At 35.6% G+C, this 25,715-nt stretch overlaps 1 protein-coding gene across 1 annotated transcript in view; it reads right to left on the bottom strand.

Annotated features, from left to right (window-relative positions):
* Positions 1-770: 770 nt before the first annotated feature.
* LOC133518968 (RING-box protein 2) overlaps positions 771-25,715 on the bottom strand; it is a 53,165-nt gene continuing 28,220 nt past the window's right edge. The window contains exon 2 of the mRNA XM_061852793.1: positions 771-1,837. Coding sequence (XP_061708777.1) covers positions 1,656-1,837 — 182 coding nt within the window. The 3' untranslated portion in view covers positions 771-1,655. The remainder of the gene's footprint in view (positions 1,838-25,715) is intronic.

The following is a 25,715-nucleotide window of genomic DNA, read 5'->3' as shown; positions in this document are numbered from 1 at the left end:
TGACATAAAGCCATCTACCATACCTAGGGACTTAAGTCGCTAACATGACGCCATTTACAACAACGATAGGATTGAAACTTATACTGTAGCCGACCCGTCTTTATTTTTACCTGTCTCTGCTTCGATTCATGTTACGCGGAGACAATCAATAAAGTGACGAATAATAATGGGCGCTGTGAGGTCGACCAATAGTCGAGGACCCTTCGTAGTTATGTGGCAAAAGAACATGGTATCCTCCTAAAACAATAAGGTCAATACGCGTAAGTGTGGCTGGCCTTCACTTGGAGCCTTTTTACTTACTGATTAGTATTTTTGCGAGTTTGCTAAATGTATAAACTCGCAAGAAACACTAATCAATGTAAACAAACAGGCCCAATGTGAAGGCCAGCCACACTTACCCGTATGCCACACTTAACCACATTTACCTTACTCAATATATTACTCAAATGATTTATGATTTTAAAATATTTTTAAAGCTCTAATATTATTTTTAATTTAATCGCGTATGAATTTAGATTTCATCTACATATATATTTCTCTTGACGTTGCAAACGTGATGTTACGCTCTTGGTACCACGTCGAGTTGATATGTAAATATAAGTAGAATTTAAAAACTTGTATTATTATAAAACTTGTATCAATAACAGAATACTCGCTTTATCTTTAGATAATAACGACTTAACGACACGGCAAACGTAACAAAAGCGAAACATACAAAACCAAAGGTTATATGGTGGGACGTTTCCACGTTGAATTACAAAAAAAAAACGTTCGCACTTTAAGATAAAGTATATTTTATGTTTGCAAGATGGAATTTACATATATTTCCAAAATCTGTAAATGAATGAATTAAAAGAAGTTGACACCATTTTGCGCATCGGAATCTGACCACACCATTTAAAATAAATTCAACCTGTACCTATTATTATATTGTTTAATACACAAAAGTAAACAAACAAATAGTACATTTTCGGGTTGTTATAACATTTATTATTTAACCAACCAAATACAAAACCGCCTGGTTCTCTCAGCGAACGACCTGACTTTAAGCTATATTATTTGATCATGTAATGTTTTCATCTACCCTCAAATGGCTCCTTAAGCCGTTTTGTTTACTTTTATTGAAATACCTAAAGATACAGTGTATATCACTGCACTTGTTTTTTTATACGATTAATGTTCATTTTGATGTATGTACGAGTATGTATGTATTTAACACTTAGATTACAGTGAGGGAATTTGATTTCTGTACAATTCCGAACCTTGTCTTTACTTTAATATCTTTATCAAATGAATCGGATATAACAAACAAAAGAATTGATAACTTTTATAAGACTGACGGGCATTTTAAATGCACCCAATATTCATTTAAAACAAATGTTGAAAAGAGGTTCTCTGTATTCATAATTTACAAACAAAATACCGATTAAAATACATATGCCAATATGCAATACATGAATACACCTGTACCCTACACGCAGATGCTTGTGAAGAGAATCCCATTTTGAAGTCACTCCTCGGCGAAACGCACGCTCAGAATGTGTACGCTTGACGCTGACGCCGATCGCCATATAATTGATAAAACAAATGTCAGCGTTGAGCGTGCACGCTCGCAGGGTGCGTTTCGTAGCCATCGGGAGAATGGGCCAGAAGCTTCACTTGCCCATCCGCTGTATGGACCACTCCTGCTGGCACAGCGGGCAGCGGTTGTTCTGTTTGACCCAGAGCGACATACAGCAGAAGTGGAAGCTGTGGTTGCACTCGCCCCACACCACCACGCAGTCCTGTTTCCCATATGAGTCCTTCTTGCTTTCGCCTTGGCAGCGGAGGCAAGCATCTGAAATAAAGTTGAGATGAAATTAGACGGGCAAAACTAAGCGAATTTCGGCGACAACTGAATAAAAATAAAAATACTGTTTAAGCTCAAATTAGTTAAATTACTCTGACTTGCAAAAAATTTACTTTAAATGACCATGAGGCACATTCCGATTGTAATAACAGGTTATGAATTTGACATGGATTTGTTAAGGATATGATCTGTCAGTGTTAAAAGTCGCGTTTCTTGTTGAAGAAAGGTCACTTTAGGCAATGACAGATCATATAAATAACAAATGCAGATCAAATTCGTAATCTGTTATTACAATCAGAATAAGCCTCCGTGACTCAATTTGACCCAAGCACGCTGTTGATTCAGGAGGTAGTCTACAACACAACGCATTGCATTTTTTTAAGCAAAAGCCAATAGAATTACGAAGTTTTTAAAAATAATATAGGAAAATTATAAACTATCATAACATGTTTATTTACAGTGAAAACAATAAGTAAGTTTTGTACATTATTATCAGACAATGTCAAATCTAAGGGTGATTAAGTGTAGTAACAGCTGTTAGATAAAAAGAACTCAACAAAATTATAAGTACCTATTTTTTTTAAAGTTTAATACACATCAAGGTTCCTTTTAGTTTTGTTTGAGTTGGTTTTTTCCATTTACAAATATGTTTTGCCATAGAACTACCACACTCAAACAATCACATCTGAACGACATTCGGGTTCATTGCACCACACTGGACCACAATTAAGAGCTTTTGTACTAATAATAGATGGTTTTATCACAGGTTATTCGTTTTTCATTTAAATAAAAAAATATATATACGTTGTCTTTCTCGTACACGGAACAATGGTCTTTGAGACATTTGGGAGGTGTGCGCAGAGCCGAAGGGAACACATAGAAGCCCTTCCGACAATTTAATGAAATATAAAAAGTATGCATTAATTGGAAACAGTTTAATTTTAAACCAATCTTATTATTATTATCATTGCGTCCTATAGCTTGCGGAGTGAAAGGAAGCGCGTGCAACATTCCAATCCAATCAAGCATGCAACTTGTGGCAAAAAGGAGACCATTATACGATATGGACAAAGAAATGGACATCTTGAGTAAATCGTTATCTTTATTTATATAATCTGCGGGTGTTTGTATAGTTGCACATCATCGCGTCGATACCGAGACGATAGCGTTCGTCTACAACGGTCTCGCGGTGTCAGAAAATGAAATAGTTTTAATTGAACGAAAATACTTTGTGTAGGTAATAGCACCTAAGTTAGAAGGCGACGTGCTAAACATTAAAGCATTGTGAAACAGATTCTTTATCTCGAAAATATCTGCCGAAGTCACGTAGAAAGTGTCCTATGACTTGATTAAGTGATCTTGAATTCCTCGAGCTTCTACATCCGCCTCGTTACGTGAAAATACACAATTATTCATGACACCTACTTATGGAAACTGCGTCACAAAATACCTTAAATTGTTGGTTCGGTAAATAAGTTGGCCGCTTCTTCGCAGTTGTGCAATCAAGTGTTTTAACTTTTAACTCAAAGAGCGCAAATGGCGTATTTCCTCTTTCTAAAACGGTATTTTTATTCTAGCTATATAAAATTATGTAAAAATATTTTCTATACCTAATGTCAATATATTGAAAGATATATGGGGAGTATGTTTGTATGGACAAGCAATCGCGCGGAGTCGTCTACTTTCCTCTTTTTCATTCAGAAGGCAAAGTAAGCTAATAATATTTTCAATAATAGACAATCCAAGTTTAGTTCTCTTAAATATTCAATGTATTAGGTTCATACTCAAACATATCAGTTATCTTCCTATCTTAATAGAAAATTTGGAATGTAACAAAACTATAATTCGGACATTCTAATTAATAATACTTCAGATTAATAAGTAGGTGGGAACAACGCAATATTTAAAAAAAAAACCTTTTTTTAAACTTATTCCTCACACGAACACTAACAACCAAAGCAAAAAAAGTTCGGAACCCACAGCGAACGATTTTAAACAATTATAATGTAAATTTAATTGGTACCCACTTTTCTTTGTAGGTAATTGACATGAGGGCATATTAAAAAAGAACAATTTTAACTTCAATGTTATTGCAATTAAGTTAGAGGACAGAATAATCTGATAGTTCTACGTAATACATTAAAATTTATTAATAGCGAGTTTTAACATATCCAAAGATAAAAAGTGGCTGTGACATAATCGGACAGACAGACGGACATGACGAATCTATAAGGGTTCCGTTTTTTGCCATTTGGCTACGGAACCCTAAAAATGGTTTATTATTCCAGCAGGCATATTACAATGCGCTTATGAACGTCAAATAAAGCTACACCGGCTCTAACTCTACACCTCTGACTCGAGAATATTTAGATCCACCCTCAATTGGAGGAGGGTATCCCAATATGGACCGGCCACCTATGTCCTTTACAACTTATTATTAATAAGTAAGGAAAGCCAAGTATGGAGTGAGCATGAACACCCTTAAGTTTACCTACTTATTTTTCTTTGCTAATACTCAAAAGGAAGTGCATTTGTTGTTATACTTTTCAAACTATTTTTTTTTGTCAAGGCTTTCATGTTTTGTCTAATAAAAGCTTTTGAAAAGGAGATACAGTATTAAATATTAAATTGTATAGTTATAACTGATGTAAACATAAATTACATAAATAATGTAGTAATTTCCTTGACACTTTACGATAATTATTTTTTTCAACGTGTAAACATTTTTATTGAAGGTGAACTAGCACAGTCATGCTCATCATACGACAATGTTATCTTCGCCAAGGTGCTAACTTTTCAAAAAGGCATTAAAATGCACCTTGTACGCACGAAACAAAAGGTTTGTTTATTTAAGACCTACGAAATACAGGGCCGCTCAAACAATATATTTACATTATATCCATGAAACATAATGGTCATGTTATCTAGTATTATTTACACTTTAACTAAAGTCGAGGGCAAATAAAATGATAAATGGTATTTTACTGTAATTTTAATTCCTGTCATAAACTAAGACTTCAGGCCAAGCAGTCAAAATTCCTGGCGGAAATTAGTCGTTCTGTCTGATAGCAGATTTATTGTTAGTTTTTCGTCGCGTAACTTTACACCGTTACCCCCTTATTCATAAACGTGTACTAAAGTTACGATGCCGCTAATCATCGTTTGTCCCTTTCCGACGTATCGGTATGATGGAAAGGCATGGCATCGTAACTTTAGTTGGAAAGGCATGGCATCGTAACTTTAGTACACGTTTATGATCTAAAAACTTCTCGTATTTATTTGTTCAAGTATTAAGGAATAAACCCAACGATTCATTATCCCAAAAAGAAGTCTTTAATGAAAAATTAATGCTTCATTACAAGTTTTATGGTCTGCCAATAAATTTGTCATAAACTCCGTAAGCAATGTAATGTGAATTCCGTCGTCGAAATCAATAATTTATTGCTATAGTTAAACGGAATGGAATCCACCATTACGGATAAGGCCATCAGAATCGGGGACGTTCGTATGACAACATTATTACTTGTTGAGTTGTTGAAGTCTGTCATCGAAAAAATTAAAATCAATTAACTTTCGTCACTTTCTAAGTTTGGGTCTAGTTTTGCGGAATGACTCTCACTTTTAAGTAATATGAATAACAAATAATAATGAATATTAATGCGGCTGTCCTCGGCTAGATCTACCTGCGTATACACCAACGCCTAAGGCTATGACTATTTCAATTGATTCAATAGCCGATATGCCAACTCGCACAAAGGTATATTTTTGCATAAATATTCTCCGACAATCACCGTGAATCGAGACATCAGCAATGAAAAACGAAATTATAGTTTATCTTATAGTTTCGGTTGTTTTGTTTGAAGTACATACCTAACATTATTTGAGACAAGTATTAAGAATACTCGTACATAATGTGACCGGAACAATGATTACCTACCCGTTGATTTTACTACTCCTTTATTCCCAGTCTTTTGTAATGACATATAGTAAGTAAAGTATATAGGCACCTACTAGAAAAACAATTAAGCATTGATAAATTTAAGTGATACTCTTAAATCATTGATACAGATCGGATAGTGATGCGACACATTTATTTCTGAAAACTGGATGAAATTGAAATAAAAACTTTTAAATATCAAAAAACCCAGCTTTTATTTAAAATTGATTTATAGTATGTCAGGCTACCTAACGCTTAGGCTAGAGAAAAATAAGTCAGTGAGATTTATTATTCCAATTATCAATATTATATACCGTCGTACGAACTGTAGGTATGGTTAGCAGCTTCCTAGTGATATTATTAATTTTCTACCATTTCCTATTTATAACTCACAAGACTTAACATCCGCGTAGCAAGAATTGCAAGGCAAATATACAAATTGGACACACCTACTTTAACGGTCATCAGTAAATCATGAGAAGTTGGCACCCGAATCAAGCGATAATAATAATTGGTATCAATGAATTTAAGGCGTTGACATGGTTATCAGACATTTCGTCACACGGGTGTTGCTGACATTAATTGCAATGTTTGTGGGCACAACCCGCCCCCAATCAAGATCAATCAAAGCCTCGTCAGTGCCTACGCACGGACGGCGTAACTTAATATCTCCAATTTGCTACATTGACCTCATTATGGGATGCAGAAAAACAACGTACATTTGTTTGCGATTCTAGACGACTAAGACAATGAAGTCCTTTGTTTATGTTCAATGACGTAAAGAGTTACGTAGGTATTTTATTATCGATCTCTAAGTCAAGCAAGCTATTGCTTAATGCTGTGGTATGTTCGCGGAGGCGCGCACTGACTGCTTTGGTGCAATAATACGCAAAAGAACTGCCTCCCTGATGCGTCGCGTGCGTGACAGTGCCAACGGCCTTTCGCACCTAGTGTTAGAGTCGCCTGCTTGCGCCATCTGGAAACATTGGGAGGATGTCCATATGGGATCCAGAGGCTTAGTATAATTTAGTATAGTAGTTAACTAACATAACTGGTGACCGAAGAGCTGGCGGCTTCCTCGCACAACGTATCAGTATTGCGATACAACGAGGAAATGCCGCCAGCATCCTTGGTACAATGCCTCAAGGGCCTATTTTAGATATAAGCTAGCTATAGTAATCATCTGTATATATCCATTATGTATATTGTTAATAAAATAAAAAATTACATAGGATTAAGGGAATGTACACTAATACTATGGACATGGTCCGAAATAAATAAAACTTTAATTTAATTGAATTGAATTAAAAGGCACAATGGTTAATAGAACTTAGAACATGTAACTCAATTGATGATTAGAAAAAACGGGAGGAGCCAATGGGAGCAGATCAGGTTGTTCATTATTTCATTGGGCATAGCAAATGAAATCCTTCTACTAACTTTAACTTTATCCTAACTACTAATAAACATTTATTATAACAATGACGCCATTATGGTAGAATCAACAGTGTTAATTTAATTTATACCTTGTCCAGTCTATTCAGAGTTCAGACAAGCAAGGCTTGTATGGACATTGGCGGTGTCGTAATGTTTGTACGAGATAATTTTAAGAGTATATGATTAAAAAGAAAAAAAAAAACTAAGCTATAGTAAGCTCTTAGCGATATTTCGGATAACGTAAACGTAAACAGATGTTTTCGGGCGGGTGTTTAGAATCCCTATGACTCCATGAGCGTTGTGGTCTAAACCTTATAAAGGTTATAATTAAAAAATAAAGGAACTTTTCGTGGTTCTACTCCTTATTTATGTTATACTACTTAGCTTCTATTCGCGACATCTTCTGTGTAGAATTATTATTTCAATAAAACACTTCCATAGTAATATTCACACCATTTCCACCACCTTAAGGGATGATTTCCAGGTTAAAAACTATTCTATGTACTTCCCCAGAGTCAACCTATCTCCATGCCTAATCAATTCTCCGGTCAGTGCATACAACAAAATGCAAAAGCTTAGGTTTTTGCTAGATGAATATGTTTTTATACGAGTTCAATACTACCAATACGTGTGTTTGTACGTAATATTTGATATTCTTGTTTTTATAAGAACTAGGTTAGTTCAAAAAGCGCTAAAAAAGGGTCAAATAAATGTGCCGTAAACAGATGCCTAGCATGCAGAATCAGCAAAACAATAAACGCAAAAAAACGGCCAGACACAGATAATTTCTTTCTCATTCCGTTCGCAAAATTTTATCGTGATTCTTTTGGAGGAGGAAAATGTCGAGGACGAAACTTCGTTTTCAGAGGTTTTTACGCAGGATTTTTTAACCCTTTAACGGTCAGACGAATAAATTACGGAAAATTGAACCCTGTCATTTTGAAATGAAGTTTAAAATCATAGTTATAGGGTGGTCATTTTTGCCATATAAAATCGAAATTTGTCCGTTAAAGGGTTTCTGGCGTTGCTGCAGTTGTCCTCATCGCACTAATTTTAGGAGCTGCTTCTAAAATTAGAAAAGGGGCTCAGCTGGTATTTCCTCTTAATGCGAAAATAATTCCGTCTGCTAAATCCGCATGGTATTTAGTATTTGCAATGACAAAGTGTGAAAATGACATTAATGTCAATGGAACTTCCTCAGTTTGTTCTGTCCAAGTGGGTGCAAAGTTAGTGTATATGGCCACTAGCTACTCACCATTCGGCGTAATACAGAAGACAGCTAATCTAATCGTAATAATGGCATCATCTCCGCAAACAATTTAAGCTGCGACCGGTCTACATATATTTGCTCTATACGAGTAGAGCTTATTTGCGCCGGGCGCGGTAAGTAAGCATTAGTCTGATATTGCCTTCTAATTGTGTATAGAGAGCGATAATCAGTGTCAACAATATAAGTAAATCAATATATTAACTAGTTACTTAGATTAACATTTCACAAAAACAAACAAGCGCGAATTACATCATTTATGTATGTACAAATGGCGATGGCGGACTTATGTCCGTCCATCTTCACTTCAAACCTTATACCTTTCCCTTTATAACTGTGTAAAATGAAGGCATGCAGAAACGTCCCCTACTATCAAGAACCACAATCTTCCTAACAGTGTCCTGTAAGAGAAACAGCTATTTGCTGGAAAGAGAAAATATTAAGTGGGTGTGTTATTATCTCACTCTAGCATACATTACATAGATGTATCCCGCTTTTGCAGAACTGTTTAACAGACTAAGGACCCGGGGTTAACCGGTTAAACTTCGAGTTACTATGGTTACCAGTACAATTTGTCATTGGGTTAACGAGTTAACTGCGTGGTTAACCACACGCAGCGTGGTTGCGTGGTGGTGGCACGTGGTTTGCTAAGTTTTACAATGAAAATATCAAGGCGTGAGACGGTTTAGGCGGTTTAACAGTAGTGTCATGTCATCAACGGTGCAATCTGCTGCAGAGACGACTGACCACTCTGCATAGTATAATGTAAGCAGTTTTCAGATATCTCTACAGCTTACTGTACATCTATAATATACCTATAGTTTTATTACGTGAAGCTCAGCTGCACAACGATATTTCCTGCATTTATTGCATTACCATTACATGTAACCCTGAGTAATTGGCGATATGTACGAATAAATACGCATTTCGATGAGAACGTTTGAACACTTCCTATTACGAAGAATCAGGAAATGCTGAATATAAAAGAATAGTAGGACAGATGACTCCTTTTTTCTATAAATACATATGGCATTGTTTTCAATCCCATAAACCTAGTACAGTTAACAACCACATCGAAAATGTTCCAGATGTGACGTAGAACTATTAGGGTCCGCTGCTTTCAACCTTGACATATAATTATAAAATTCGAGACGCTTAGTTTTGCACATGAGAAAGCAAGTTATGATGGTATCATAGCAACATTTTTTTTTAAATCCATGTAGTTGATATTCATAGCAAATTAATTATACCTACTTTAAAATTAGCAACTATATTCAATTAGTAACGAAGTGTCAATCTCAGTTGCATTGTACCTAGAGATGGGTGAGTAAATAATAATGAGTATTTACTCGGTATACTTCGGTATAAAGTGGTATTTTAAGTTTGTATTTTGATTTTGATCTTTATGTTTCAAAGCTTTGATGAGCCATGTTGCTTGAAAAAAAAATGCAATAACTTCGGGGTATCGGTAAGCAGTGTTGGCCGAAACGTTAATGCAATTAAAAATTATTGGCCATTAACCATTATAAATTGAACCATAAACTGTAACCGTCCGTTACGGTTACGATTCAATTTATAATGGTTAATGGTTAATTGCAATTAACGTTCGGCCAACACTACCGGTAAGTACGCTTAAGAGCAATTCCTAGCGGAGCAACTTTTCAAATCTCGAATTTTTGAAGCTATGTTTCTGTCGCGCTGCGGTGGGCGGGAGCGGGAGCTATCTAAGTGTGAGTGCGCGCACACAGACGCGAGACTCGAACGCTCGCTCATTGCGCGCCGTTCCGTCGACATCGCCCGCGGGCCGGACGGAATTTATCCTGCGCTGCCCGACCGACGCAAGTTGTTTTTGTTGTTATCACATAATATTGTTTTTCATTTTTATATTATACTGTATCTATTAATTACTATATAAGTAAGAGAAAAAAAAGAATGATGTCCCTGCTTCGGTCGTCGTCGTACAGTCAAGTGCAAAAATATGTATCGAAAGAATCGTCTCATAAATATGGTACTACGCTCTTATTACACTGGAATAAGATGCAACGGGACATATTTTTGAGTAAGATGTGTACACCCATATTTTTACACTTGACTGTACCTATCCGTATCAGTAAGTTGGGAGTGATCATGGTGTTTTGTGAAATTTTGTAAGTAGGTATAAATATATGTTTAAACTACAATCTATTTAACTTATAGTACGATGGGGCTAAACTTGATGACAATGACAATCTGGGTAATGCCGGACAATTTTGGGACCAATTGAGAGAACTCGTGAAAATTTTTTTTTCGAGATCCCAGCACGTGACAGATTCTTGAAGTAAGGAGCGAATCGTTAAATAATAACCGTAGATTCGGCCTGAATTTTGGTAATCTTCAATATAGAACGGTTAGGGTAACGAGTGTTTTGCCATCAAGGGAGAACATCGAATGGTGACAAAAAGTTGTTTCTAATGGAAAGAGAATAAAGTATCACAAAGAAATAGGTCCGGTGTCTACCCTTATCCATTGTATATAAATTACATTACAGCCACCAATAATTACAAACTTAAAAGTTGTCAACGAAAGTGTTTTTTTTTTTCGTATTTTTGTATCCGATCTTAACCCTGATACAAAAATTGGTAAAATTGTGGCTCTCAAACTTTGATACCTATGTCATAACTCATAAGGTAATTTGATAAGTAAACAATGTGCTAAGAAACCTCTTATTGTAAGGTTTACACGAAGTAATAAAATAAGAAAAACCACTAAAATAATTGATAGGTTTCGAAGTTTTGACAATTTAAGATCTCGTGAACTGTACAGGTTTAGTAAAAGTGTAAATGTATTGTTTATTGAAAGGAATGTACTGGAATATATTAAGTACTTAAGTAGGAGGGACAAAAATCAAAATAAAAAATAATCGTGCCCAATCATTTTTAATGAAGGTCGCCAAAAAAATAAGAATCAAATTTAAAAATCAAAAAGACTAAGTAGTTCTTTAAAAAGGTCAAGGTCACTGCGAGCCCATCTTGAAGTATGGAAAATAAGTAAAATTGCGATTTTATTGGTTTAATTTTGCAATTATGTATATAATATATAGTTGATATATAATCTTTTTTTTTATAAAATGTAAGGATCGTATGTAAAGAGTAAAGTAAATATATAGGAAAAGAGAGCCCTCTTGAAGCATTTTAAGGAAACTAATTTCGAAGCCCTATCTCTATTTTGTATCCGAAACTAGCTATGTATGTATGCGTGCACATCTACATATGCATCCGTATGTGTATTGCGAAAAATTGCTCATTTGCTATCTATTTTACTCGATTTTGTTATAAAATTCAACATGTATCATCATCCCTATACAATATAAATACTCTTTATTACACACCTCAATAAAAGAAAACAATACAAAAGAAAACAGAAACATAAGCACAGGTAAACAACATGCGGTCTTATCGCTAAAAAGCGATCTCTTCCAGGCAACCTTTGGGTTGCGGAAATTAAAAAAATTACATTGTCAGTAAGTAAGTGTACATACACATACAACTGGATGGTACTGGATAAAAATAATGGTACGAAAGTGTGATCAAGAAAACAATAAATGTGATAATTAAGTAGGTCAGTAGGTAAATTGAAGAAAATTTAAAGTTTGACAATCACTGCTGTTTTAAATAGGTAAAGATGGGATTGTTTCTTTCCGATCTTTACCTGGATGGGTCACGATCGGATATCGGTCTACAGCAGTGCTAGGTCTGTTAACACAATTACAAAAACAAACACAGTTTCATCACAATACGCAAAATAAATTACAGGGCGAATTCAAATTCGCGAAATTTACCTTGCTCTCTGTGATTGCGCATAGCACAAACTCCCTAAGCAACGCGGGGACACTGGCAGTCGAGGCGCAATGAAATGATGTCTTACACAATGTTGCCACCATTAAAAAATAAAGCCAAATTAGGGAGAAATGAATGTCCTACGTTCTTCACCCGCATCCGGTATTTACCCAACATACCTTAATCGTTCAACCGCCGCATTTCAAAATGGCCCTTATTTTGATATCGGCTAGCCGTAATGTAATACGGCGGATTATACAATACGACTGCGATACTTATAAGCAGGGATCGGAACCGGTTTTTTGCAAAAACATCGAAATAACCATATATTTCGGTTTATTTTATACTCAAAATGTAGGACTCAGTTGTGTTTTTAGATAACGACTTCGTATTATTAGATTGCCCGATTAGGAATGAAATAATTAACAAAGAACGAAAAAATACCGTTTTCGTTCCCATACAAAAAATACCGGTATCCGATCCCTGCTTATAAGTATATAAATCCCCTCGTCAATGTAATTGCATTAAATTTGCCATCTAGTCAAACATCAAAGTAGTTATCTTTTACTTGTGACGCACAAGTGTGCGCAATGTAAAATACAAAGTATATTTCTTAAAAAAATTACCTTGTTTATTGTGATTATACGTAGTAAAAGAACATGTGATTATTAAATTATAATACGAAAAGTGGTCAAATCGCAAAATGCTGTCGTTTTATTTAAAATAATGAAATAATTAGACCGGTTACGAAAGTACCGGGAAATCCTGGTTCTTTAAAACAGTACCGGTTCTGCAATCCCTAATAAGGATGTTATGCCCATCACTATTTCTTCTGTGTACGTATATTTAGAAACTGTCTCCGCCTCCAATTCGTGCGATAAGGACAACTGCAGCCCGGACTGAAATTCACATGCAAAAAACTCAAAAATCGAGGTTTCGCTCTCGACTGTTTCCTCCTCCAAAACGCAATCAATCTTTATGAAATTTTGGAAACTGCAAGAGGAAGAAATAATCTATGCCGCTATGTTTTGATTTTTTGGATATTTTTTGTCATATTTGTATACTGTGCCTTTTTTTACAGCCAATTCAATTGAGCCGTTTTTGCGATTTTCGAGGCGCTGTATCTTTCTTCAAAATAAAATAATGCAAAAAAGCAAAACATAGCGGCACAGATATTGATGATATTGATCTTATTTGAAAAAATCACTGCTCTAGGTTAAAAATCCAGGGAGGAATCAGTCGAGAGCGTTTGTATGGAAAAATCGCAACTAGGAATTCCTCTTAAGGAAACTTAATGGCATAGTTAATAAAAAATAAAAATAAAATTTTCGCTCTCTCAATTTCGCTCGCTCGAGCGATTAAAATTAATGTTGTATGATACCTTTGGGTATGGAGCTCTACGCGCAATAGCGTCCCTTCCCCTCCCCCTGATGCAACCCCTCCTTTTAGGTTCCGGTGGACGTATTTTCATTTTTGAGAAAAGTATTAGAGTTAGGAGAGGAGGAGAGGAAAAAGTGTCAATGGAAGAAATCATCCGTAATAACGAAAACTAGAGCATCGATTTTTATTTTATGTCGAAAATATACATATAAGTAATATCGTTGGGATAGTGAAATTGCGTTTCATTACCCAGTATTATTATTGCTTTTACGTAGTCTCGGAGTGCTGAGAAAATTATTTATATGAACGTTCCTGGAGTTAGGAATTAGACCGTAAGATACTTTACACTTCTCATCAATAAAAGTCAATTCTCTCAAAACAGTTTCTTGTTAGAATTTGTGTGACGTAAATGTCTAGGAAGTGTGAACAAATTTGACAACGTGAACTCATCCGATCCGGCTAAATAATATATGGAAGTAGCATGGCATTAGCACGTGAATGTGACTCTTATAAGTGTGCTACTCGTAAAATCCTATGCATTATGGATTTCCTGGCTATTAAGAGATTTTCTGCGTTTGTTACTTTAAACAAAATTATATTGTTTACAAACAAAACTTGGATTGTTCAGCTTAAGTAGTATAGGCATGGGAAAAGCATTAATAATTGAGTTTATCGATATAGGAACTTCCAACGTGTCATTAAATTTTCCGACGTGAATCCGATGTCTGGTGTATACTGTCTCTTTAACAACTTTTAGGGCAAGTTCGGAGTTTATTAATTTAATTAATAAAATTAATGTACAAGTTTACCGTAGTTTCAGGCATTGACGTCAGAGATCAGCGGGGTGATTGATCCGTTAGGCGACAGGGCAGAGACGTCAGTAGAAAATGAGGCGACATTTATAAATATACAAACTAAGTACATTGGTACGCGGACGCGATCGGCAGTGCATCCATACATATATGATGGACTACGTGATAGGCTCGGCGTGCGTGTTTTTGGCAATGAACTGGAGTCAAGATGTAGGAGCAAGGAACAAAAGCTTAAGTAGGACAACGAATTATGAAAGAGGTTACTATCAATTATTTTTTTAAGAAAAACGAAATAGCTATCATGACGTTTGACGTCTGTTTGTACAGATGCTTGTCCTAAAAATCACGTATAAGTCACGTGTTGTTCGTGCTGTTACGTTTTATTATAAAAAAAAATAAAACAGACTTTTTCAACCTTTTTACCTTAATGCCACCTTTATTATTTGTTCTGAATGATTTCCTTTTTTTTCGGAAACGCAAGTAGTTCGCACTAAATTTGAAAGTACTCTATGTTTGAGTAGGAAGTCTGTTAATTTTTTTTACAACCAGTTTTACGATATAACTTCTGATAATCGTACCGTCAAAAATATATCCCATAGATCTTTAGTCGACAAATTATGAGCTATGACATATTTTTGAATAAGTTGTGTGGACCCATATTTTTACACTTGACTGATTCAATTTATTTTATGTACCTAAGACATAAAATAAATTGAATGTAATTTATCATTTTCCTGTCTTTGATTACGGTTATATGTATTCATTCTGTCATACTTTGACGGTTGCTATAACAGTTTGAAGGTCAGAAAGCGTTATTTTTCCTTAGGCGTCGTCCCCTTTATCAAATTTTCGCAGTTCCTGCGAATTCTGCATTTCGGCATCACAGATTTACAATTTAACTTGGCAAATCTTCATACTAAGTAGTTTATAAGAATCAAATTATTTTGTATATCTCTATAAGTATATTTAAATTATTTTAAAATGATTCCGATCTTTACGCTTCGCTCTCTCGATAACACGTTCAGAATACAACATCCTGCTCGCTTACTTTCAATCCAATGAGAAAGGATATATCAAGCAAGATGCAGTAAGACAACATTATTTCTTGGGATTACGGTTAAAAATACATTTTTAACGGTCAGCGCGCGAGATCGCCGTGTGTCGCCATATATATTCTTCTTCTTTGCGCGACTCGAGTTATAGTGGTCCAATGTACCGTAACTCCAAGAACCATTACGACTATGCGTAATCAGAAAGCACTTTTATACTGGTTCGCCTGATCAATCCCCCAGCACGCGCTTACTAAACGATAAAAGAACACTTGGGATCTCATTTTCTTCGCTTACTGAATATGTGCCTCATGTAATCCAATGCAGTTGCAACCTCGAATTCGTAACAACTACACTTAATCGAAGATCAAACTAACACTGATTATTTTAGGGCGAACGCTTCATGACATGAGCGACGGGATAAACACTGCTGCGCCAATGCGTCGCCATGTACACACATTCACTTTAATCTTCAAGATCTCATTAAAAAGGACGCTATTGCATTTTGTGGGTCAGCTTTAAATTCGTTATAACGAGCAGAAAACTCATTTTCTTCAATAACACTCACATATGAATGTGTAACTGTAATGACAAAATGCCATTAGAAATTTTCTCTTAAGAAAAACTGTCAATAATTGAATGGTTTATATGAAACTTTCAGTGTTATATTTAATTGAGGTTTAAGTAATGCTTGTGACGCGTCTGTGGCCCGCACACATGCGTGTTTTCAAGTTAGTGAGCGTAAAATAAGTTTTGTGGCTGCCTCAGTTTACATTTTAACACATACGTACTTCGAAGTACGTACACTTTGAAAATGTGTGTGTGTCGTGTCAATATTATGAAAGATGTGAATGTGTTACAGCCTTTACGCCAGTGTTCGCTTGCTAATTCAGATTCGTCAGAGGTTAAAAACCTGTCTGAAATTATTTCAAGAGGAATCTGTGAATACAAAATTGCACACCAGACTGTGTTTATTTTCTAGTAATAAAAAAACTAGTATGTCCTTTTTGTTTTTGGAAGTCAAATCCAAGAAACAAAGTCATCTTAAAACAAGTGTGTGGCTAACGATGACATAGCCCAACCGGCTGTGCTGTATGAATCATATTTCTTAAAAATTAAAATGTTTCCGATCCCTGCCATGCGGGCGAACCGTTGGTTTGCGCACTTTTCTTCCAGTACTTTTCCATCAAAACCTTGAGTGCTTATTTACGATGCGAATTGCGAAGGCGTTAAGCTAGTATTTGTCTCTTTCGCACGCATGGTTAAACCTAGTGCATTAAGTCACACAAGAGACTGTTTATAAGTTGGGAGATAAGTAAGAAGTGTATGCGCTTTAACTTAGATCAAAATTCAATTTCCATCAGCAACACGAATTATTTTTATTCAAATAGTAATTGATTTGACCAAGAAAAAGCTTTCTTAGAATTATTTGCATTAATCACATAACAAATAGTACATTACGATACAAGTGCGAAAAATAGGAAATTCGAAACGAGTGGCGATAAATTAAAACACGACCGAAGGGAGTGTTTTAAATCGACACGAGTTGCGAATTACCTATTCGCACATGTATCGTACAACGTTTTACAGTACATATGGGGCTACTTTATAGCACTAGTGCGAGAAGTAGCATATTACGTTACTGTGTCGAACATTTAAAGGGCCATATGTACTGTAAAACGTTGTACGATACATGTGCGAATAGGTAATTCGCAACTCGTGTCGATTTAAAACACTCCCTTCGGTCGTGTTTTAATTTATCGCCACTCGTTTCGAATTTCCTATTTTTCGCACTTGTATCGTAATGTACTATTAAATACTTACTTACTCCGTTGGCTCAGTGACCCAAAATGAGACTTGGCCTCCGACACAAGACAGCGCCACTTCTCGGTCCTGTGCGAAAGATTTTAAATACAACTGAAATGATTCCTTTCATTAATGTAAGTTAGCATTATTATAATTTCCCAGTAAAATGGCTGAAATTCGGTTTGATCGACATATTGGACATGACAACTCTATGAGTTTCGGTTTTTGTCATTATGGTTGGTTACGGAACCAATGGCGAAAAAATGGTCTCGGTGGAGGCTTACAACATCTAAGCTGTGTCTCACTAGATATTCAATTCTTATCATGTTATTTACATCTGTATAAATTGATTCCATAAATATGTTAACCCCAAGATTAAAATACAAATACGACGTTTTTAGGTTACACGCAAGCGTATAATACCCGCTATTTAAAAGGAGATACAATTTGCTAAAAATATGTGCAACTACGCCAACTACCCGACTAAAACTTGTGTAAGGTATGTTTATTAAATTATATTTACGGTTACGTCGATAATTTAAGCATTTATTTTTCTTTTTTTTTATAGCACGTCGGTGTCAAACAAGCATACGGCCCGCCTGATGGTAAGCAGTCTGTCATTCTGTAGTGTCAAGGAAAAAAAATATCTACATGGTTAACGTAAGGTTTTTCGTTGCAATTTCACAGACTCCATTCATAACTACTCAAACCTTGGGTATATTATGCTTTGTCAATTTAAGGTGTATTCCCATCTGTCCCCACCGGGCACTGGTGGGAATAGGCGCTACATACAGATCATTCCTATCTGAGCCCGCCTCTTGTATGGCGGTGGTCACGTGGGGCGGGCACAGATGGGAATACACCGAATTTAAGATATTCCGTGTATTCCAATCCCGACGATATTTCCTTAGGCGGTAATCACACATCAGTGCGGGTTCTGAATGCAGATACTTATTTTCTTAGATATTTATTTTATACGGAAAAGTTGATATAGTGTACAGTCGACGTCAACGACGACGTTAGTCGTCGTCATAGATATGTTTACACTTATCACTTGTAATAACTTGTTCACTTGTAATAAGGCGAAATATGTAAACATATCTTTAACGTAGACTGTACAATACGTGTAATAGTGAGCGAGGTCAAGCGGCTATTGATTTTTATTTTATTTCAGTATTAATAGGTTATTACATAACGTCTATACCTAATGGCAGTATCGACCATTTTCTGTAACATTAAGTTACCTAATATAAATAATATTAGATAATGTACACAGACATTGCAATAAAATATTTGACTTTATTTACTATTACTCTGGTTTCAGCTGCAGCACTACAAGTTTTTATAATATCTACTTATGCAATTTAGCTTTAAGTTCTTTTGCAAGTGCTTTTATTCAAGTAAAACATAATAAAAGCTTTCATTAAACGATTCTATAGGTACATGATTTATTACATGATCAGTTGAAATCATTTTATCTACTATACTATACATATTCTAAAGGAAATGTAGCTACCCTATGACAAGAAAAAATATATAAAGTATGTGTGAATTATCTAATGACTATAATAGACATTGCGCGTTACGCAGAGTATTACATAGTTACTTAACTTTCATCAATTTTCATGGCAAACTTGTTACTTTTCATGGTAATGTATAAAACAAAAGAGGAATTATCCTATTAATGGCTGGGTCAAAATTCTTTTCGTTAACATTATGAGTAAGTGCACGTACGAGTAAAAGTTGCACTTTTCAGGCTCGAACGATGCGTGCGCAAGAAAATCTTGATTAATAAGCATTCCTGCACATGGCGCCACGATCGGGCCACGTCTCGCGCGACTAGTCGACCAACCACGATCGACAACTCGGACACTTCGGATTCAGAATTTTAAAATATGATAACAACATGCAAAGGACATCGGTGCATCTTGCTTGCACTAATACAGGCGCAAGACATTCTAAGATTGACATCATATCGGTTTAATATGTTGTATTATCCGAATAAGCCTCCCGATCGCTTTCCGCACCACCATCAAAGTCGTAGATTAATTATATTAAATTTTGTTTCCTAAGGAATTGCTAATAAGGCAAGTATTCCTTAGACGGAGATAATCGTTGCAAGCTGTGACGTTCTTACTGACGAAGTACATTGGTAGAAATCGAACGTCACAATAGATGAAACAAGATTAATACAGGTAATTACTTAGTTTCTAACGACAAGTCGATTCAAGCAATTATGTGGAAATTATACTGCGAAGCAATCTTTTTGTTTTTTATAATATGTAGTAACATACACTTCATATCGTGACAATCGTGGAAATAAGTTTTGGACGCTTAAAGTTTAACATGAAATTTCAATTGAAGATATATAATGAAAGTTCTGCCTCGTGGATGATATCCCGCATTAAGGTAATAAATACCTTATCTTAAGACGATGGGTACATATTAGAGCATCTAAGCAAACCTTGGTCATGTGATAAGATAATATCTGCTAATTTAAGTTCAAGGAAATTACGGTAATTATCTACTGCTATATGTTATATATATATTCATAATGTTAATCCTAATCCTTCGGCACGCGTTTTGGTCAAACATATTTTAGAATCCTTATTCTATGAATCACTTTTATGGACAATACAATAGAAATTAACGTCTCTGGTACATATAATTGCAAATGTATCCCGTTTTACTTAAATGAGTCACAAGACTCATAAGTACTGGAAGAATGTACCGCCTGTAAGGACTGTAAGGGTGCACTAAAATTTGCTTTAGATTCCCTATCTTTGCCATGTCTACAGGAAAGACGCGATCGAGTTAAACTTAATACTATAAAATGGGTATGACCCGTTTACTCTCGACTGCAGTAAAATCATTATTTTGTTGCTGCACAGTTGAAATTAAATGTATGCACGGTACGCTCTTGACAAACATATACCCCCTTATTCATAAACGTGTACTAAAGTTACGATGCCGCTAATAATCGTTTGTCCCTTTCCATCATACCAATACGTCTGAAAGGGACAAACGATGATCAGCGGCATCGTCACTTTAATACACGTTTATGAATAAGGGGTATAGTTGATATCAGTATGATAATGCCATAAAGTACCCGTGACATAATACATACAGAAGCGTAGGTACGAACCTTAAACCAGCGACGGATTATATGTGATGTTCCACAATGAAAGGTACTATACGGCGGTCGGCGCTTACATTACGTCCCGTTACCCGTAGTACCCCATTAGTATTGGGGCGCCACTAATAATGGCGTAAGCGCCGACCCCCATAAGCCTAATAATACCTTTCGCCGTGGAATGTCAGAATGTCACATACAAAGCTATTAGTAATTTTTTACTTCTAAAAACGGTTAACATGACTGACACGTGTCACTGACAGCTATCCATACTCCATAAATATGTATATACCCCGCCCGCAGCTTTGAAAATTAGCCAATATACAATTTCATGCTGTTCAAAAAAGTTGTGATTTGTCACTAAAAGTTTTGATTGGCTATAATCATAGAGAAATAAAAAGTAATAGAGTGCTCACTCCATACATCAATTTTGGTACTAAAATCCTTATTATTTTCGCAGTCGACATCTAGCATCGATTAGCGGAACTCTCAGTTCCGCTATTCATTTTATCAAAACTGATGTATGGAGTGAGCACTCTATTACTTCTTATTTCTCTATGCTATAATAATATTCTATATGTCAAACATCTTGCGTGGCATTGCAATATTTTACGTTATCAAGCTGCGCGCAGTACAGTAGAGTCGCTCTCGGCTCATACACGTGGGGTCATTTTAACGATCTAGTGAGACTTCTAGTTATAATTATCCCAGTTCGTTGCCTTAAACATACTTCTACTTATAGATACACCTAGGACCATAATACACTGGAGTTTATTTTGGTATGGACATGTTACGGAACAGCATCGTTGCATCGGTTATGTCGGAGATCCTTTTATAGCGGGTTACTCAGTGCTCAAGCATCCAAGATCAAGTATAGAAGCGAGGTTTTTCTTGGCGTTCCGATAGGCGGGTCACACGCTATAAATAAATACGCAGAATGCAGTACGATCGCCCCTAGCCGGATCGGTTATGGGACATGGGTGTGAATATAATCGCTTACCAAGAAACTGGCTTCAGATAAGCCAAAATAAGTGTGATTTTTTATCTAAAAGCTTGCGCCGAATGAAATGCATAAATCAGGTTTTTTAGTCAAAAACAAAATAATGACAATTTATAAAGTTAATGTTGAAATATTTTAATAACGGCGGTGCTTCAAAATAGGCATATGATAATATAACTTAGTGGCTCTGTGAGCTGTATAGTATACCTCGTGAACTCCACAATAAAATAAAAAAACAAAAACCGAATCGACCAAAATTATATTTAACCATCGAACCTGCTCAATGGTTGAGAATTGCGAGAATTGCCGTAAGAGGAAAACATCCGGACTTACGAAAGCATTCTTTTCCAAGCTGAAACTGAACGGAAAATTTCGCTGATACTTCGGTCAATACCTTGATGCGTACGTTCCTTGGTACCCCTGAGGTTATAAGCGCTCGGTAAGCAGTGCAAATACTGAGAAGGTGCCTGGCGCCAACGGCGGATCTAATTTATCTGCATGTGCTAGTGTGAAGGTGTGCCTGACACGTCTGAGCAAACTAGACAGCTCCAAGTTGCATAGGCGACTAAGAAAGTTTAATGACAGAGTCAAAGTAGTATCGATTAAATCTGAGCAAGCTTAAAAGCACGTTAAGTCTATTACTGGATTTACTAGTTAAGTGGTAAAAGGCTATAATGTTTTTTGAGCCCCTTATACGTTCTTACGTATATGGGAAGTAAACTACCAATAAAAGTCTATCTGCGTTGTAAATCCTTGTCTTATATTGGTTTTACATTAGTGTTCAGGAATTTACTCGTAAATAAACGGTTTTAATTTAATGGCAGGTATCAGAATATATAAAGTAGATACTTACAAATTAAGTTTAATAAAAGATATAGAATGTTGGTAACTTAAATACAGTATGTACAAGTAGTTCGACTCTCGGAGATTTTTTATCGTTTGGAGGTAAAAGGTTAGACTGTGTATAAAACAAGAGGAAATAGAGGAGGATTTTTTTAAATAAAGAGATTTTATAATACGCAGACCGCAGGACGCTAAGGGTATAACATTAAATAATCATGCAGCGGCGGCCTTGAGGCAGCTCGTGGTATTGTTAATAATGCAACCAATCAATACGCAGTGTTGGTTTTACATATTTGTTCATGGTGACAGCTTAATGCCAGCAATTATAACGTCGTTAAACCATGATTATTAGTATTTTATGTTATAAATAGAATGATGACTATCACGAATTAATACTCGTTATTAGAATACAAATAGCAGCAGAAGTAACCACATGACATTACCTCCGACATATGCTCAACACGACTGACACGACTATAAGTTATATAAGTGAGGATGGTTGCTGACCAACCTTAAACGTTATAGATTCTATATAGTCATTCAAAATGAAAATTGACATAGTATTTCGATTTTCTTTGTTACAATATGGCGTCTAATTCTCGCCACATTGTTCATTTTTTATTGTCATGTCTTTAATGACACACGAAAACTATCTCCTATCAGGAATTTAAGACAAATTAATTAATATGAAGAATAAATGTACTTTTTAATCTGATTTTAGTCTTAATTCGGGACTTTTATCCAAGAAGAGTCCAAAATTAGTATGCTAGTGTTTACGTCTGTAGAGCAAGGAACCCTTGGATTTTTTTACATTTATATCTAGGTACTTAAGTATAACTAAACTAAAATGAAGAAACGGGGGATTACGGACACTCATTCACTACCATATTTACCTCCCTTTCCTCCTACATTCATATTTTTTTCCTTTTCACAGCCAGAAGCAAAACGATTCGAGCGGTTAGAACGGTAATTAGTAATCACCTGCATACATGAGCTGTGTTTACAAATTACATTAAGTCATGATCATGAAAACATGCTATTTCTAATTAATGAACTGACTACGGATCGTGATCAATGTGATGCATTAAGCATCAGAACGACACCATTAACTTCCTTTAGCATTTCAGGCACGATTATTTTGTGCATGATAAAAAGGATAAATGAAAATAATAAGGATAAAGGATAAATAAATTTTGTTAAGAATAAATGGGAGTTGGGATTTCGTTTATAAAAAAAACGTACGGGCAGCAGCTCGAGTAAATAATAGGGACGATTATCAAAATGCGACATGTTTTGCAATCTGCAAAAATTAAGAGTAGTATAACTGACCGACACAGTGAGACTTATTTTTTCTAATAGAAAGAACATCATGTATGGTATGGGTGATATACTTGTCCATAATTTCTCTTTTACTTACACTGGAATATGCAGTAGTGAGGATCATGTTATTTGAATGTAAATATTTGTGGAAGGGCTGCCTTGACCTTCATTACGCAACGAAGCGCCAATGGCTGTTATACCATCACTAAGTGCATTTCTTTAGGACCAGATTAACTATGATCTCTGGCTACATATGGTGATTAGGGATCGCACAGTTACAACTACAAGTGGTCGAGTGAGGCGATGCGCTCGAGGTGATAACGGTCAGTTGGCGTGGAGGACGGTCGTTGGCATTCGTCGGCCTTGCGATGGACTGAAACTTGCAATTTGAATGCAGAAGGTAAGTTCAATGAGTTTAAATTCAAGCTCATATGACATGACTAAAATAAGTTACTTAACTTTTGTGAAAGGTTCGTACTCACGACGATGATCTGTCAAAACGTTACAACGACAAAATTGCTTTTACATTAAGTGCCGGTTTCACAATGTCCAAGGAAAGTCCTGAATAAGCTACTTGCCACTTATCTGACGAATAAAGTCATCGTTGGCGTTTCACAATCTTCAAATAAGCTTAATTGGTATTAGATAAAGTGCTAAGTTTTGCAGGAAGTTTTATCTGACAGTTAATTTATTTGTTAATTAGCTATCCGATACTTTACTCAGACTCAGACTTTGTGAAACAGACCCTAAATCTACATATCTATCGGAACGCATACAAAGTTATTTGACATGATGGTTTTCAAAATTTGCGTGCCGCATAAGTTGAATAATATATGTAGGATTTCGTCCCAGTTGTCTTCGCCAAATAAACATGTTGTCGAAATTAGGTCTAAGATTATTCCTGTCACGCCGTATGTGGCAAGTGTAAGTAGATCCTGTCACAATATGTGACATGTGTAAGTAAATACATCACAGATCGTATTCATGTGATGTAATTATGAGCATGTGATTGTTTGGTTTGGCGTAGGTATAGAGTCATGTTCTATGCTGTCTTCTTCCATTACAATGAGCCGACATAAAGGCTGATGCAGAGATAGTTGATCCCCTGTAGTCAATTATCTCAAGCGGTTCAACTACATATTTGGAGATATTACATAGCCCGTTTTTTTGTGTCGTTACATTAGCTAGCATTTGGTTGCAATGTGCAATACGTCAAAGCATGATGTAACAAAACGAATAGAGTACATTATTTTAAGTTTAAGACGAAGAAGCGTAATTTTTTTAGTAGCAGTACAAATACATTTAAATCTGACGACAAAACTGGCCATCAAGTGTGGAAGCACTACTCATTCAGAAGTGTGTACAAAAGGAGAAATTACGGTAAATTAGTTTGTTTACAGTGAAATCATAAGCGATTAGTACAGATAATTATAAATAGATAGGCCAATCAACTTAAAAGACTCATTGATCCCAATAAAACCCTTTAATGAAGTTGGTAATTAATCCCAATTCGAGGTTGCTCATAACAAATATGTTGTTAAGTCTATGAACGGCATTTTAAAATATACACAATAATAGAGTCGCTACTAGTATTTTAAGTAGACATTACAAGTGCATTGGTCAATAATTTTAGGAATGTTCTCCTGGGGTTTTTGAAAGGATATTTTCCCCTTCTCTATTTGTCAACAATGCCGTTATTCTAACATTTATTTATGAACAGTCGATGATGTCTAATTTGTAATTAATACGCGTAAATATTAATATTAAATACGCGTATTATGTGATACTTATAATGTATGTTGTTAATTCCAAATTTTGTAAGGTTATTTTATCTTTGGCACAGCACGCAGTACGGGATTATGCCGTATTATGTAGGTAATATGAACCAGATATTCATTTTTTATTTCAATAATAAATAAAAGGTACTTATGATTATTTGTGTTCATATTTAAAATGCTACCAAACGTCTTAAGTAATCAACGGCATATAATTCTGCGGTGTCCCAACCACTTTAAGTGGCTTACCGTTTCGGGTTTCCCTTTGTATTTGCAGCATGCATATGCATTA

This window comes from Cydia pomonella, chromosome 6 (assembly GCF_033807575.1).
Source record: "Cydia pomonella isolate Wapato2018A chromosome 6, ilCydPomo1, whole genome shotgun sequence".
NCBI lineage: Eukaryota > Metazoa > Arthropoda > Insecta > Lepidoptera > Tortricidae > Cydia > Cydia pomonella.
This window is presented reverse-complemented; position numbering and strand designations above follow the sequence as displayed.